The sequence below is a fragment of the Molothrus ater genome, chromosome Z, assembly GCF_012460135.2.
Source record: "Molothrus ater isolate BHLD 08-10-18 breed brown headed cowbird chromosome Z, BPBGC_Mater_1.1, whole genome shotgun sequence".
NCBI lineage: Eukaryota > Metazoa > Chordata > Aves > Passeriformes > Icteridae > Molothrus > Molothrus ater.
In genome coordinates this window covers 61,425,985-61,440,174 of record NC_050511.2, presented here as the reverse complement: position 1 = coordinate 61,440,174, position 14,190 = coordinate 61,425,985, and the positions used below count along the sequence as shown (strand labels likewise).

Sequence of the window (14,190 nt, the reverse complement as noted above, 5' to 3'; positions counted from 1 at the left end):
TCCTGCAATCAAGTGCCTTGAATGTCAGGTAAACAGAGCTTTTAGCATAAACAATGATTACATATTCATCACATATCCCTAATTACCTAATGTATATGTATTACTGTATTTTACAAACCACACCCCTTGTTAAAGTCCTTATGTGGTCCTTCTCAGGTCTTTTTTGGTGGTCTTTAATGTCCTGTGTCCTTTTTAAGTGGCTTTTTCTCAACCCCAGCTTTTGAGTTAGCACAGTGTTGTTGGTTTGTGTAACTTCTGCTTTGTCAGCCTTGCAGAGCTGAGCTGGCATCCTGCTTATATTTTGCACAACTCCTGTTTGCCTAAGTTACATCCTTTATCTATTTCTCCAATGCTATGCTGTTCTATTTGACTGTCCTTAATGAGAGTAAAATGCTGTTCTGTTCCACTGTTCTTATCAAGTCTCCCCTTCTCTGGAGACTAAATTCCTTAAGGGAGCTGGTCTAATATCTGTATTTCATTTTATGTGTATGGCATTACAACAGCTGAATCACAATGCAAACTAAAACACACAGAGCAATTATTATGGTGACAATTACAAACATGTATTAAAGTCCAGCTGGGTAACCATGAAGAAGGTTTGATCCAGATTTCTTCAGATCCCCAGGAAGTGTCATCTTGAGCTGTGCATTGTCAAGTTTGTGTTTGTTTCCAGATTTCCTGGACATCTGTAGACACTCTACCATTTTGATCAATATATACAGGGCAACTGGTGTTAATGACAGTGCATACTTCTTGTGATGCCAAGAGAAAATCTAGTGCCATTTGTTTTTGTAAAGTGACGTGACAATGCAGTAATGACATCTATTGTATGATTTTCTCCATATATTTCATATATTTTTTATAGTTTATAGATATATTTTTTATATAGAGAAAATTGTCTTAATCCATTATTGTCTTCTCTAATTCACTTACTCCTAGCCAGGCTAAAAACCTCCATACAAAGCTGTAAAATGTTGTCACAGCAGTAGCTTGAGTGCTCTGCTCTTCGTCGCTCAGTTACAGCATTTAAGGTGCATTTTATACACTCCAAATAGCTTCTTATCCATAGTCCTGAGGGCACCTGGTCTTTATCAATTATTGTTATGTTAGGGACTAAGGCTTTGAAAGTACAAATGCCTTTCCAGCCTAGGGGCAACACTTTATGAGTTTTATTCCCACATATCCAATAACATCCTATTCCATTTGGTATTGGCCAAGGATGGGTTACTTTGGCCCATATGAAGTGTTTGAGTGCACTGTGAGTGATTTCCAACAGAAGTTCTGATTTCAGTGTCCTGTTCCTTTAGGGGGGTTACATCTTTGCACATATGTACGATCCTATGAGATGTTGGTGGGTACTTGATCACTGACTGGTTTGTCTACTTCTTGGTAAAAGGAGTAACCATATTAATTTCTTCTGGAACTCAAATTGCTGTAAATGGTTAAATGGTTTCATTAAAAAAACTGTTACACAACCCCATAGAAACAGGTTGGGGCAATATATTCCTTGGATGAAAAGAAGTGTAAAAGTAAGAAAATTACTTCCTTCAGTCCTTGAAAAACTTAGAGTCTAAATCCCTGTACTGGCAATTCATTGTTTGTAGGTGACCCATTGTGTTTGTAAGAAACAACTGATAAACCCAGAAGGATTTGGCATGATTGCAGTAGTTGCTTTTCAGAGAAGAGAACATAAGAGAGTTTTTAATTTGTGATAAAACAAGGGAGGATAATGACATGGGAGAAAGGCAGAGAGAGCAATGTAGCAGAACTGGCAAGGAAGCTGTGGTGTCTTTCTTGAAAAATAAGTTTGTAATCTTAGTGGAGAAATGGAGAACTTGGTTTTATTTTCTTTGTTGCTGTACTTTTGCTGTACTGTCTTAGGCTCTGCAAGTGGTGCTGCAGAAGTAAAATTTTATATTAGATTTAAATCAATAAATGTCAGCAAACTCTTGCTCCAAAATCAGGATATGGAGGCAGATGGAAAGAAGAGCAACTTGTTGGAAACTCTTCTGTTTTTTTTTTTTCTTGGCTGCCAGACATTCTTTGTCCCTCTTCCACTGCTGTGGAACCAGTGCGCGTGCCACTGTGCATTTTAGCTAGCATTTTATGTGTGGCAGCAAAAGTTAATGTGCTAGGGCTTGGAGTTATGACTCTGAAATAGCAAGAATAAACCAGGTATTGAAATGCCTTTATTTTGTGTCTTCCTTCATGCTTTAGCTTTAGTATTACTTTAAAAAGAAGAAAGGGTTTAGTAGGAAGAAAGAGATAAAACTGGTTTCTTGTTGAAATGGTATAGCACTTGATACATGTTCTGAGATATTTCCATCATGCAATTTTTTTTTCTTGCAGAGGACCCATAATCACATAATAAAATATTAATAGCTCTACTCTTAAAAGATTTAGCTCCTAGCATGAGCATATGTAAATACAGTGTTCAAAGTGTGAAAGAGATTAAGTCCTTGTATCTACTGTGAATGTATAATTGATTTACTTTTTCCAGTCTTAAAATTAAAAGTGGTGTTCCAAGTGTGTGCTGTAATTGGATCCTACATAGAGAGATATGTTAAAAACTTTTTTGCAAATGCTTGTGTATACTAAGAAATATAATTACTTTGTATTTTGGATGGAAATGTGTTTATTGTTCATGAACTCCAGAGGGCTGGAGAGTTTCTTGCATTCTGACTTCCTTTATTGTATTTTCTTAGGACACATTTTATACAAATAACTAATCTAAGAATATTTGCCCTGGCATACAGAACTACAGATGCATTTAATGTCTTTATGGTGATTTTCCTACCTCAGCTTCCCCCAAAACTCTGTGGAAAAAACCCACATAGCTTGCAAAGTACTGCAGTAGAGCACAAAATCTTAATTTATGTATGCTTATTCAATGCATATGTTATAACTGTTGAATCAACAGAGGATTTGAGGATACTAGTAATGACTAGTCCAAATAATACTATAAGGTCTAGCTTTGTATTTTTCTTACTTATTTTGCTTTAGTGGGCCAGGACTAGATATTAATGTAATTGCAACTGTAATTCTTATCATCAAGTAATTTGGATTGGAAGGGACCTTAAAGACTATCAATTTCCAACCCCTTTGTATCAAAGGATTATTTTTCAGCCAGTTTGTTTTTTTGGTTGTTTTGGGGGTTTTTGGTATTTTTTGTTTGTTTGTGTGTTTTGTTTTGTTATGTTTTGTTTTGTTTTGTTGTGTTTTTACAGGAATCTTGGTAATTGTCATACTGATGAAATTGTCATATTGAGCTCCTATCCAACATCAAGGGGCAGATTCCTTTTGAAATGAAACTTTTAGTAACGTTAGTTATTGCATTTTTTTTCCCTCCCCAGAGAACAAATGCATTTGGAACTAGTAATGCAGATTTCCCACCTGGGGACCCTGGAATGTACCAGTTGGATGTTACTCTAAGAAGAGGACAGAACCTAGCTGCACGGGACCGTGGAGGTAAGTGAGCTGGTGAACACTGCCTTAATAACTGGGAAGTTGCATGTTCATTGGGTAAATTTATATGTGGGTACTAAAATTAAAATGTGCTGGGGAACATAACTAGTGACTGGACAGCAGCTGGATGTGACACCATGCAGTCACATGCTCTGAGCCCAGCCATCCAGACAGTTCTTAACCTCCCAGTGAGGAGGGCATCTGCCTAAACCATGGGCTGCCACATTCTCCTGGAGAATGCTGTGGGAGACAGTAACAAAGGCGTTGCTGAAATCCAGGTACACAACCTTTCCATCATCCACCAGGTACACAACCTTTCCATCATTCACAGCCTTTCCATCATCCACCAGGCATGTAACTTGGTCATGAAATGAGATCAGGTTGGTCAAACAGAACCTGCCTTTCTTAAACCACTGTTGTCTGGGTTTGATCCTTTGATTGCCCTGTATGTGCTGTATGATCACACTCAAGAGAATCTGCCCCATAACTTGCCAAGGTACTGAGGTCAGGCTGACAGGCCTGTAGTTCCCTGGATCCACTTTCCAGCCCTTTCTATGTATGGGCAGCATGTTGGCTAATCCCCAGTCATCTGGGACCTGATGATAAATAAATGATAGAGGGCAACTTGGTGAGCTCTTCCACCAGCTCCCTCAGTACTCCTGGGTAAATCCCATCCGGTCCCATAGACTTGTGACTGCCCAAATGGCTTCACAAATCACTAATTCCTCTTGCATTACAGGATGTTTATTCTCACCCTTGTCTACCAGCTCAAGGTCTAGTTTCCCTGAGAATAATTGGTCTAAGGGAAACTTCTTTAAGGAAGAAGTTGGACTAAGGGAAACTTCTTTCCCTTAGTCTAACAGACTAAGGGAAAGAAGGCATTAAGTACCTCAGCCTTTTTCTCATTCTTGGTAACAGTGTTTCCCCCTGCATTCAAAAAAGGATGGAGGTTTGACTTGGCCCTCCTTTTGTTGTTAATATATTTATAAAAACACTTTTAATTTTCTTTCACAGCAGTGGACAGATTGAGTTTGAGCTTTTTTCTCTCTAATTTTCTCTTTACATGACCTAATGACATCCTTTTACTCTTTCTTAGTTGCCTGCCCTTTCTTACAAATGTCATAAATCCCCTTTTTTTTCCCCTGAGTTCCAGCAAAAGTTTCCTGTTGACAAGGCTCCCCTGACAGCTCATCTCTCAGCACATAGGGACATTTAACTTCTGTATCTATAAGATTTTCTTCTTAAACTATGTCCAGCCTTCCTGGACTTCTTTATTTCCCAGCAGACTCTCTGAACCAATTCCAGAACAGGCCGAAGTCCACCCTCCAGAACTCCAAGGCAGAGTTTTGTTCCTAACTTCACCAAGATTTAAAAACCCTATCACTATGCCCAAGATGGACATTCTGACCACCACATCTCTCACCAATCCCTTCTCTACTCACAAAGAGCAGATCTAGTGGAATCTCAGCCCTGGTAGGCTCCCTTGCCAGCTGTGACAGGAAATTCCACACACTCCAAGAATCTCCTAGACTGCCTCCTCTCTACTGTGTTTAGTTTCCAGCAGACATCCAGCCAGTTAAAATCTGCCACAAGAGCAAGAACTAGCAATTGGGAAATGTCAGCCAGCCACCTATACAATGCTTCATCCACCTCCTCATCATGGTTGAGTGGTCTGTAAGAGACTCTCACAAGGATGTCTGCCTTGTTGGCTGCCCCTGAATCTTGAGCACTCAAACTTAGCCATGACTATCCTTGAGCTGTATACACTGAAACACTCCATGATACACAGAGCCACCCTATCACCTCTTCGTCCTCGCCTGACCCTTCTGAAGAGCTTCTAAACAGCCACAGCAGCACTCCAGTCAAACAAGTCATTCTACCATGTTTCTGTAATGGTGACTTGTCTCACAGTTTTTCTACTGCAGAATAACCTCCAGTTCCTCCTGTTTGTTATCCCTACTGGGGTCATCTGCTTTAGCTATGTTATCAATTTCAACCCTGACACTGGCGTGAGCCCTGCTGGGCTCATCTTCAGTGAGCGAGGCCTTATCTCCTTCTCCCTTCAAACCTAGTTTACAGCACTCTCAATCAACCCTTCCAACTCACAAGCTAGAACCATTTTTCCTCTTTTAGATGTTCCAAGGCTGTCAGCAAAAGACTGATTTTTCCCTCTCTTGTCTTCCAACTCAATGCCACTCCCACCTTAACCATGCAGAAGTTCCTGGTACAGTCAAGGGATGCTTCATTGCCAAACTGTCTGCATGAAGTCAAGACCTAAGAGAATTCCTGAGGTTGTAGAGTGGTTCCAAGGAGCAGGGCAGTGGGCACACCATAACGTAGTGTCCATACACAGGATTAATTTAAATACATGATCCTTGACTTCAAAATCATCACCACTGCTTGAATACCCAAGGAACAAGTCAGTTGTGCTAGACAAAACATTTTTGTGCCAATGAAATTCTGCCCCAGGAATTACAGGTGGGAATGAATGTAACACAAGAGACCACCATTTTCCACTGTTGTAGTTTTTTGAAACAACGAGACATTAACTTCAGGTAGAGAGTGCTGACATCTTGTGGCTGGATGAAATAATGCAAAGAATGCTGCTCATAACCCTTCTAATTTATGTTTAGAAGAGCATGTAGCAGTTTTAAGAAAAGCTATTTCTTTTGGATGTATTTTCCAGTGGATATGAATGCAGAGTTCTAAAATCTGCTGGTCCCTTGAAAAGCCCTAAAAGTTAAAGGAAAAAAGGAAGCCTTGTCTTACAATTTGCTGCTGTTAATGAAGATGGAGTTGTGACTGAAGCTGGAGTTACTGTTTATTTTAAGATAATCTTCGGTCAATTAGTCTCACATGCACTCCTGGATGACTGCAAGTCTCTGTACCCACCGACCCTGAGACTCTTCCTCTCACAGGTGGTTCAGTCCTTGTGATACTTCCACATACACATCCTATGCATATGGCATTCATATGGCATATTTAACATTTTATTTTACCCATCAGGGTTGTTTTTCTGATCACAATTGTTAATCAGTTGTTTGAAGAGGCTTTGTGCAGTGCTCTCTGGTGAGTAGGTGATTGTTTCAGAAGGCATGTTGAGGGCATGGTGGACAGACTTTAATTTTCTCATTGTGAGTGCTGTAGGAAGTGAGTCTATATGGAAAAGCTTGGACACAATAAAGTCATTGAACACTTACACTGGTGGCGTCGGTGGAGTATGTGCCTTTGAAAAGGCACAACATAATAATTTACTGTTTTTACAGGAGAAATTTTAACTTTATAATCTAATTTTTGTTGCATTAATATAATATACTAGCCCTAGTATAGGACATAGTTCTGTTAACTAAAACAAATACTGCCAGTATTTCATTATGACTTTGAGAATGGATTGCGAACAACAGAAAGTGATGCAAGTGCACATTTTATGTTAATGAAGTCAATTAACTGAGTGTTGACATCCTGGAAAGTAATAGATTGTGGCAATAAACTATTCTTTTCATCTGATACGGTTTTGAATTTGACTATCTATAGAAATTACATTTAGTTCTGTTTGAAGTAATTTAGTGTCCATTTCCTTTCTGTATTACAAAGACAGAATTAACAGCATATGTATATATCTTTACCAGGAACAAGTGATCCATATGTCAAGTTCAAACTTGGAGGAAAAGAAGTATTTAGAAGTAAAACAGTACACAAGAACCTCAATCCTGTCTGGGAAGAAAAGGCTTATATTCTTATAGATAACCTAAGAGAACCATTGTATATAAAGGTAAGACACCAGCTTACATATGTCTGATAAATTAGAATGGAAGAATTATTGGAAGAATTCAGCTTTGCGATTTTCTGTATACTGGAAGATTTATTGTGCAATAGTGAAGACTACAGAGTAGTTAGAGTGATAATTATTTAAGTTTTGTCTGTAGAATGAAGATGTCAACATTTTTAAAAGTGGCAAATACAGGCATTTTTGTTTACTTCAGGTCATAATTGTTTTATATTTCTTTAGTGTGATTTTAGCAGAAGAACAGAGAAAATAAACTGTATTTCATGACCCATTTCATTTATGGAAATATCACTGCATAATGATGATATAAACCATAATCTGTCCCATTAAAAGCAATTCGATGCTGAGGTCAGTTTTTGAGAATTTATTGAGATGTGTACCTGATTCTCCAAAGTTTTCTAATTTTTCTGTTTGTATGGAACACAGTGAGTTTGCTATATTTCATACCATTTTCTGCTCTTACAATTTTTACATTGTAGCTCTCCCTAGTAAATCGCAGGTGAGGATGATTTTGTCTTATTAGAGGCACCAATTATTCTGAAGTATCAGATTGCTTGAGTTTAGATCAAAAAGTGGCCAGCAATGTCCTGACTAATAAGCAGCAGAGCCCCTGGTATTTCTTAGATGTTGGTATTGAAATGAAAACCAGAAAAACTGTGATGATTGTTTTATGCGCACAGAAGAGAAAGGTGCTTTTCTGGCCCTGGTAGTTTATGGTGATGCAAAAGTGATTCTTAGTTGAGTAAAACGAAGTGGATAAAAATTATTTTCCCAAAAATGTATTTAGAAAATCTGTAGTCCTAGGATTCAAAATAAAACATGCATACATTGAAAATACTTTGGGAAGTATGGAAACTTGGCTTACCTATATAATTCTCTTAGTTGATCTGAAATTACATGATGTAATGGCATTTTCATGCCTTTATTATGTTCAGTGACTCATAAGGAATGAACAGGTGAAAGAGAGAAGAAGATGCAAAGACTTGCAATGTAGCCACCTGTTTTGGTTTATTTATGCCAAGTATCAGCCCTGCAGTAGGGTGTGTATTTTTTTCCCCTAGGAAAAGTGTGTCAAGTGGTATGTCTATCGTGCTTGCACTCTAAACACAGTGTGTGAAGTAATTTAGGTTTTACAGCTCATTCACATATTTTAAGACATGATTGAATTTTACTAAGCTAAAAATACTTACTTGGTATTTTTACCATGATAATTTGTAGAGAGAGAGAGAGGGAGAAAATAATTTTGACATTGCACCATGAACTGAGATTTCATATTATGTTTTCTTTTCCCGCTAGAATGACTAACAGATATAGAAAAGGCAAGGGTGAACACTCAGGTATATTGATGCATGTGAGAGACTTGTGCTCACATACTTGTATCCAACCTATTGAGTTGTGCAGCTGCGCTGTAGCCTTTGGTCCAAAGGATTTCTGTTACTACTATCTTAACCCTGTCTATATTAACTTATTTGTAGAAGATGAACTGTTTTGCGTTCTGTAATAGCTTCTGTAGTACAATAGTAGAAGTACTTATATTAGACTTGAAGACCTTGAACCTAGTCCTGTCATATTCTCTATTTTCTCCTTTCTCCTTAACACATCTCACTCTTAACTTAGCTGAAGATATGCTCTCAGAAAACCTCATATTTACCCAAAAAAGTTAATTTACCTTAAAAGTTGACTTTGATAATTGATCTTTTCCCCTTTTTTGGATTTTTTAAAATTTGTATTGCATCTTTTCTTTGTTGCTGTCCATCTTTTTTGGTTTTTTTTCCCTGCAATAGCTGCCTGTGGATTATTTGCTTTCCTTTCTTCAGACTTAGGAAGTTATAACCCATCTCAAGGAATACCTTCTGATGTACTGGCCAGATTCATGTCTGGATGTCAGTAAATTTATCAAGGTATTGTCTCTTTTAGGTAGCACATTAGGAGGCAGACTTCTCCTTGTAAAATATTAATTGTTATTGTTTCCTTACACATACCCCTTCAGTTTTAATGTTAGATTATAATGTTTCTAACTCTTGAAAAGTTCATAGCCTTCAAAATGGACAATTGCATTATTTCAAATACTGATGCAAGTGTTATAATAAAAGTAGAAGCACTTTTCATAACCATATCCTACCCTCCTGCTTCCACTTTGCAGGATTCATAAAGGAAACAATGTATAAGAAATCAGTGATTCTGCTTAGCTTTATTAATTGTTTTGATCTTACTTCTTTCAGTGCCTATGTTTATAAAAACATTTCTTTTGTTTTTATAAAATGGCTGTCGTTCACACGTGAACTATACACTAGTGTCTATGATTCAGTCTGATTTATAAACAAGCAGTTTCAGACTTGATTTTCTGGCCAGAAAGTTTCAAGTTACTTTCAGGTAGTCCTGATTCAACAAGTGAGAGGCATGAAGCTACAGCTCTGGAAAAAGAGTTTCAAGAATGATTCATAGTCAGAAAAGCTCTAAAGAAAGAAATATTTCAATTACTAAAAAATGGTTTTGTGCATCATAGGTATTTGATTATGACTTTGGACTTCAAGATGACTTCATTGGCTCAGCATTTTTGGATCTCACATCATTGGAATTAAACAGGTATGGCACAAACAAGCCTATGGAATAGTTATATATTTTTATCTGCTAATATCGTGTTTGTGGAGTTGTAAGTAAAACATTATGCTAGAAAATAATTACAGAAACCTACACAGCATAAAACTAACTAAAGAAAACCACTTATGTTTAAGAAATTATTGTATTATGAATGTTAATTTATTAGCTGATTATGCACATTTTTACAGTGTCTATGGAGAGGTTCGCTTTACAACCACGTTAATCTTGTTTTCTTCCTAGCTTCATTCACAGCATTAACCCCTAATGTTTGAAATTTTTTGGTGTTTTTAACCCACTGATGTTACATTTTTTATTTAATTACTTCAGTACATGTAATACAGTACTTAATGCAGAGTAAAAGTATTTAATATTTTTTATGAGCATTCAGCAGAAATAGTGCAAATTTGTGCCACTGTTTTCTACGTAGCTTCATATTAATTCAGATGCCTTCAATTCTTATGATTGAGAAATTTCATTATCTGAGAGTCTGAAATCCAAGTTAATGCATAGGTTTTGTCTCCTAGGCAAACAGATGTTACTTTGAGTCTGAAGGATCCTCATTACCCTGATCATGATCTGGGAAGTATATTCTTGTCAGTCCTGTTGGCTCCAGGAGACCAGCGAGAAGTGGTAATTTTATGTATTTTAATAAATGTCATCACTCCTGTGATTGATCTCTGGTTGGATGACATCAAGCACAAGAGTAAATATCAAATTATAAGATTAATTTGACTTTTCTAATTCTTTAGATAACACTGAGAGATGTTTCTGGTATAGTATAGCATATTTCACCTGAGTTGAATCCTCCCTTATATAGTTAATAAGAAGGGATTCAGATGGATCAGGTAAAGTCAGTTCTAGGTGAATAGTGGTGATTAATATGGAGAAACATCAGTAAAGCATTGGTTAAAGAATTTTGGACCTAGTCTGCTATTTCTAGATAAGAGTATTTGTATCCTATTCCATATGAAAAATAAAGTTGAAAAAGGTAGTGTTTCTGCTTTTTGGCAACTAATGTTAAAGGATTATTTAATGCTTTTCAATTTTTTGAATTTACCTTTCAATTACAAAATTGTATAATTTTCTAAGTTTATTGTAATTCCTTCATCTTACTTTTCTGAGCTGCATAGTTGTAAGTGAAAATAGTTTCCAGGTTTCTAGATACTCTTAGTTGTGACAAACTGTTTCTATTATATTTGCCTTGGTTTGAAAAGACAGGTGTCTGCTAGGAAGGCAGGAGTCTCCCTTGAAATGAAAAATGCAAACCCCCTCCCTCTGAATTATTACAATTTTGAAATTAAGGGGGCTCTCAGGCAAAGATATGGGAGTAGGAATAACAGTTCTTTATTAGGAAAAAAAAAAAAAGAAAATATAAAAAAAAATGCAGGAATACAAGACAACACCGACAGAGTCAGAGTACAACCTGACACCCTGTGGATCAGGGTGTTGGTAGCAGTCTGATTAAATGGTGGCTGCAGTCCTCCTGGAGTGACAGCTGTGGTTCTGTTGAAGCAGTGATCCTGTAGAAGGGTGTAGTTTTCCTTTGAAGGTCCAGTGGTGGTGTAGATGGGCCTGGTCTTCTTCTGGGAATCTAGTGGAAAAGAAAGCTGCTCCTCTGGGAATCCAGAGGGAAAAGGCTGCCTGTGGTGTTCAAAATCTCAGATTCTTTCCAGGTAGGAATTGGCTCCTCCCATCTTATTGGGAGATGCTGGGCAGAGCATCTCCCAATAAGATGATGCAATTTTATCAATCATGGAGTGACACTCAATGGCCCATGAACAGAAGATATCTCCCCTGAGGGAGGATGGGTTGGGGAAGAGATAAAGAAAACTGCCCCACTTGGTTTTAACAGGTGGCCCAATTAACAGAAGGTAACTGACCCACCTCTAACACATGGCAATAGAATTCACACCCCCAGCCACATCTTACATTTTCCAACCTAAGACAATAATTTACTAGCATTTATGGCTTTTCATGAGCAGTAGAACTATGGCAGAAATAGAAGAGATAATTCTCACTATGAGAGGTTGTAAAATAATATGGATTCCTTTGGCCTCAGCTAGGCTGTAGGGAAGCATTTGGACCTTGCAGCTAAATTTTGCTTTAAACAAGCTGTTTTCGATTAAAGGAGAAGACTCCACTAAGCAATGGAACCTGTGAAATTGGAGCAGTGTTTTGTTGGATTTTTTATGCCAGTCTCTTTCCCACACCGTGAGCCACCACTGTGCAGCCACAAAACTCAGTTTACTCACGAACTTTGTCCAGGCACTCGAACACAGAGACACATGCACTCAACCCTCTCCTGCACCTGCAACACAGCCTAATTTTCAGAATCTTTCAGGAAGAAGACTGTTCTTCATGCTCAGAACTTATGCAGGAGGTATTGGGGCATTTACCAGAAGAGTCACGGTTATAACACCCAGTTTTTGCAGGCCTCCACCTCTGATGGACTGTACATCACAACCATGGGCCACGATCACCCACACATCACTGAAGCCATGGGTGGTGGTATCTTTCTTCTACTATTTCTTTTTCTTTTTTTTTCTCTTTTGAATTTTCCACTCTTAAGATGATCATGCACTCTAAGACACCTAGAGATGCCTTTTCCAATGTTACACTTTTTTTCCCCCTCCAGTTATGGTTTTAAAGCACTTATTCTAATAAAATTTTTTATTACATTGCTTATTTAACATTGTTTTGGTTTATCCACCCCTAAGGATCCATTAACAATGAACTTGTTTGCCCTGCCTCAGGAAAGGGTTGCAGCAGAGGCCAAGAAAAAGCATTACTCTGATGAAAATGTCCATGGATATGGTCAGCTGCATGGTTTTTGTAAGAACATAAATGTTTCTGTATGCTGCAGTGTGAGACATCCTGTTGCACAGGAGTACTGGCAGATTCTACTAGTGTTCTTTTTACACTTTTCTCTCAGCTAGTATGAACTAGCTTAGTAAGTCAGTTACTGGAGATAGGTGTCTGGTATGTAGTAATGCAAAGATGTAGAATTTTGGAAATTACTTTATCCTCTGTTAATTTTCCTCATGGCATTCTGTTAGCACTTAATAAAAATAATGAAATGTGGTGGTAATGGGCATCTAGCTTATATAAGGAGTGTATTTTCCTTTTTTTGTTAGCAATATGTTTGTCCATGCAGGTCAGAATTCCATCTTGCAAATTTAGACCACAAGAGTATTTTTTACTTAAATTAAGAAATTAATTTAATTTTAGATTTTTTTATTTGGGTAAGACCAGTCCGGTCTGAGTGAGGTGGTACTTGCCCTGTTTTTCCAAGTTTCTTTGACACTATCCTGCCATAATCCTGAATCATGCAACACAGAAACGCTGTATTTTTATGTGGTATAACATTATGTGGACAGCACAGATTTCCTTTCTTCATCATACAGAGAGGGTAGCTACTGTGCTGCCTCCTGTTGTCTGCTAGTATACCAAGTGTTCCAGAAGTTTAGAGGTGAGAAAGTGAAATGAAGACACTACAGTGTAACATGTTTTTCATATGGGTGTTCATAAATTAGCAACTGAATGTTGAAAGTATTGGGAGACTGTAGTGTTTCTGGTTAGCAAATTTTTTGATATCCAACCGACCGGTTATAATAGGATGAAGAATTTGGTTTATGTTATTACACATTTCATTATTGGATTTTTTAATTTAATTCAAGTCACCAAATTTTCTTCCCATTTAAACTATTATATAGAACTTCAGTCTGAAAATGTCCAAGATTCCAATTAAGAATCAAATGCCTAATCTGAAGCTTAATATTTATTGGAAACAAGTCTTCCCAAGATATGGATCTCAGAGCAGTTCTGGTGAAGTTGCAATAAAATCAGAGAATTTTGTCACAATGCAGGGAAGATGACCTACAAAATTAATATGTAATTGCTGTATGTTTAATGTCTTAAGGGTTTAATAGTTCAAGACTCAAATAGCTTTTTTCTGTTACTACATGCGCTTAATTATTTATTAGCTTTTATTTACTGTTGAAGGAACAAGTAAAATATTACAAAATCTATCACTCCAGTTGAACTGTCATCTTTGGCTAGTTTTGAAAGGTTTTGTAATAATGATGGTATTTTTATTGAAATGAAAGGGATTGAGGTCAATATATTTTCAAATGTTATGTTAGAGGATTAAGACTAATTCTTGTCTACTCTTGAAAATGTCCAACATATAAAGCAGCACTAAAAGCAACTCCCACATTCCCAGTCTGTGTAGCATGCTGTTTGAATGATTGATACTCCCCTTCTACTTGGATGTTTCTATACAGGTAGTAATTTGAGCATCCTTGAAATATATAAATAAAAACCTGAGCACTTTTAAG

The 14,190-nt window shown here is 37.3% G+C and overlaps 1 protein-coding gene across 2 annotated transcripts in view; it reads left to right on the top strand.

Annotated features, from left to right (window-relative positions):
* Window positions 1–14,190, top strand: part of MCTP1 (multiple C2 and transmembrane domain containing 1) — a 211,801-nt gene that overhangs the window by 53,687 nt on the left and 143,924 nt on the right. For both annotated transcript variants that reach the window (XM_036403021.2, XM_036403020.2), the window contains exons 2-5: window positions 3,354–3,468; window positions 7,095–7,237; window positions 9,759–9,838; window positions 10,378–10,483. In XM_036403021.2, the coding sequence (XP_036258914.1) occupies window positions 3,354–3,468; window positions 7,095–7,237; window positions 9,759–9,838; window positions 10,378–10,483 (444 nt within the window). The remainder of the gene's footprint in view (window positions 1–3,353; window positions 3,469–7,094; window positions 7,238–9,758; window positions 9,839–10,377; window positions 10,484–14,190) is intronic.